This window comes from Octodon degus, unplaced genomic scaffold (genome assembly GCF_000260255.1).
Source record: "Octodon degus isolate 3935 unplaced genomic scaffold, OctDeg1.0 scaffold00209, whole genome shotgun sequence".
In the NCBI taxonomy this organism is placed as follows: Eukaryota; Metazoa; Chordata; class Mammalia; order Rodentia; family Octodontidae; genus Octodon; species Octodon degus.
Window position 1 is genome coordinate 3,426,181 of NW_004524785.1, and position 2,931 is coordinate 3,429,111.

General features: G+C 44.8%; 1 protein-coding gene across 1 annotated transcript in view; it reads left to right on the plus strand.

The window, feature by feature from the left end:
* Window positions 1-1,922: 1,922 nt before the first annotated feature.
* Window positions 1,923-2,931, plus strand: part of LOC101569713 (T-complex protein 1 subunit epsilon-like) — a 1,757-nt gene continuing 748 nt past the window's right edge. The window contains exon 1 of the mRNA XM_004644778.2: window positions 1,923-2,926. Coding sequence (XP_004644835.1) covers window positions 1,971-2,926 — 956 coding nt within the window. The 5' untranslated portion in view covers window positions 1,923-1,970. The remainder of the gene's footprint in view (window positions 2,927-2,931) is intronic.

The following is a 2,931-nucleotide window of genomic DNA, read 5'->3' on the forward strand; positions in this document are numbered from 1 at the left end:
TTTTTTTTTTTTTCAGTAAATCTTTTCCTACATTACAGCTGGGCATAGTGTTGCATACCTGTCATCCCAGCACTCAGGAAGCTGAAGCAGGAAGATCACAGTGAATTTGAGGTCAGTCTGTGCTACACAGAGAGACCTTGTCTCAAAATCACAAAGCAACCAACCAACACAAAATGCTTGCATTTAGAGGAACTTAGAGGAATTTCGGGTCACTCTAGTGTCACAGCTAAGAATCCATAGACTAGAATAACAAGTGACATTTGTGACACAGATCTGGTGGTTTTCCTAGAAACTTCACACTCTAGATGCCACTGAGAAAAGACATGGCTGTAAAGCACGTGACAGTTGCTTTGCTGGCTTCTTGCCTTCGCAGGGTGGAAGCTGCTTAAGCCGCAGGCCTTGAACACTTTCTTGCCTTAGCTACACTCACGTTCAAGGTAATCTCATCTAGTCTTATGTTAAATTCATTCTATCATCCAGATCTGGATCTTTGGCCCTGATCTTTGCCCTCTTTCCCAGACATGTGTCACCAACTGTCTATTGTTGCTCCATGGAAGTGCTAGGAAAATCAGATTTATCATCGGAACTTAACCTTTCATCATTCTCTTAATTTTTAAGACTGCTTCTCGAATATTCTCCATCTGTGTAAATGATGCTGTAATTCATCTAGCTGCTTGTAGCACAAAGGCCTGGAATCACCCCGACTTGTCTCTTTCCCTCATCTCTCATACCTAATTCATCCATAAGTCTTATTCTAACTTCAAAATGCATCCAAAATTTACCTTGTTTTCACATCGTCCATGGCTCCATCCTATCCTTGCGTGCACTAATTTAATAGTTTGCTGATTGGTTTCATGTTTTCACTTTTGCTATCCTTCACTCTATTATCCACGATAGAGCCACTCTAGACTGTAAACCAGAGTACTAGAAACAAGCATGGTGGGTGGGTTCTATGACTGTCTCCGATTTCTACTTGGAAGTATTTTCTGGACTGCAAAGTGGAGGGTTCAGTTTCAGCTAAGCAGAGAATGGGGTTTGGGGAGACTGAGGCAGCTAGAATTTCAAGGTGGAATAACGAAAGGACGTGGTAAGTTATATGGAGATAGAAATTTCATCGTAGTTCCCGTGAGTCAGTTGCTAAGTACCAAACTACGCATACATAGGATAAAACAAGAAGCCAAATGAAAAAAGGTAAAGTGTTCATGAACAAAACCCAAACTATACAGGAAATACTTCAAAGAATCAGCAATTGGGACCTTGTCTTATTGAAAGGGTTATACATGTCAAAAGAAATCATGAATAGAGTAAGACAAAACCCCACAAATTAGGAAAAATATTTAGCTGACTGTCCCCCAGACAAAGGACTTCTATCTAGAATATATCATATAAGGAATTGAAAATATCAGGTCCCCCCCCAATTCAAAGACCAAAAATGGGCACCTGAGATTAATAAAGGGCCAGCGAGATAGTTCAGCTGACTAAAGCACCTGCTTTATTTATTTATTTGCGGAACCAGGGATTGAACTCAGGCCCTTGTGCTTGCCAGGGAAGTGCTTATTCCACTGAGTCATCTCCCCAGCCCCTAAAGTGCCTGCTTTAGCAAGCACAGGGACCAGGGTTCAATCCCCGGTTCCACATGCCACACTGGCCCTGCCCCAGGGCACCCTGAGCCAGCTACCAAGACCTGGCATGGTGGCATATGCCTGTAATCCCAGCACTAGAGAGGCTGAAAATAGGAGGATCACTACAAGTCCAAGCTGTATAGTGAGAGCCTGTACCAAATACATAAATGGATATATATGAGTATATATATTTTTTTCACAAGTGAAGAAATACAAATAGCAAATAAATATATGAAAAAAAGTTCGACATCAATGGTCATTTGAGAAATGCAAATTAAAACAATACTAAGAGTCAGTTCGGGAGTGGTCGCCGCCGGTGTGCGGGAAAGTAAGTCTTATGGCTACACCATGACGTCCATAGGGACCCTTGCCTTCGACAAATATGGGCGTCCTTTCCTCATTATCAAGGACCAAGAACGCAAGACTCGTCTTATGGGACTTGAGGCCCTCAAGTCACATATAATGGCAGCCAAGGCTGTAGAAAATACGATGAGAACATCACTTGGACAAAATGGCCTGGATAAGATGATGGTAGACAAGGACGGCGATGTGACTGTGACCAATGATGGGGCCACTATTTTAAGCATGATGGATGTTGACCATCAGATTGCCAAGTTGATGGTTGAGCTGTCCAAGTCCCAGGATGATGAAATTGGAGATGGGACCACAGGCGTGGTTGTCCTGGCTGGTGCCTTACTGGAAGAAGCCGAGCAGTTGCTCGACCGGGGCATTCACCCCATCAGAATCGCCGACGGCTATGAGCAGGCTGCCCGCATTGCCACTGAGCACCTGGACAAGATCAGCGCCAGTGTCTTTGTGGACATAAAGGAAACTGAACCCCTCATTCAGACGGAAAAAACCACACTGGGCTCCAAAGTGTATAACAGCTGCCACCGACAAATGGCCAAGATCGCTGTGAACGCGGTGCTCACTGTGGCCGACATGGCGCGAAGAGATGGGGACTTTGAGCTCATCAAAGTGGAAGGCAAAGTGGGTGGGGGGCTGAAGGACACCAAGCTGATCAAGGGCGTGATCGTGGATAAGGATTTCAGTCACCCGCAGATGCCCAAGAAAGTGGAGAACCCCAAGATCGCCATTCTCACGTGTCCATTCGAACCACCTAAGCCAAAGACAAAGCACAAGCTGGATGTGACCTCAGTGGAGGACTACAAAGCCCTTCAGAAGTACGAGAAGGAGAAGTTTCAAGAGATGATCCAGCAGATTAAAAACACTGGTGCTAACCTCGCTATTTGCCAGTGGGGCTTTGACGATGAAGCAAATCATCTACTTCTTCAGAACAGCCTGCCTG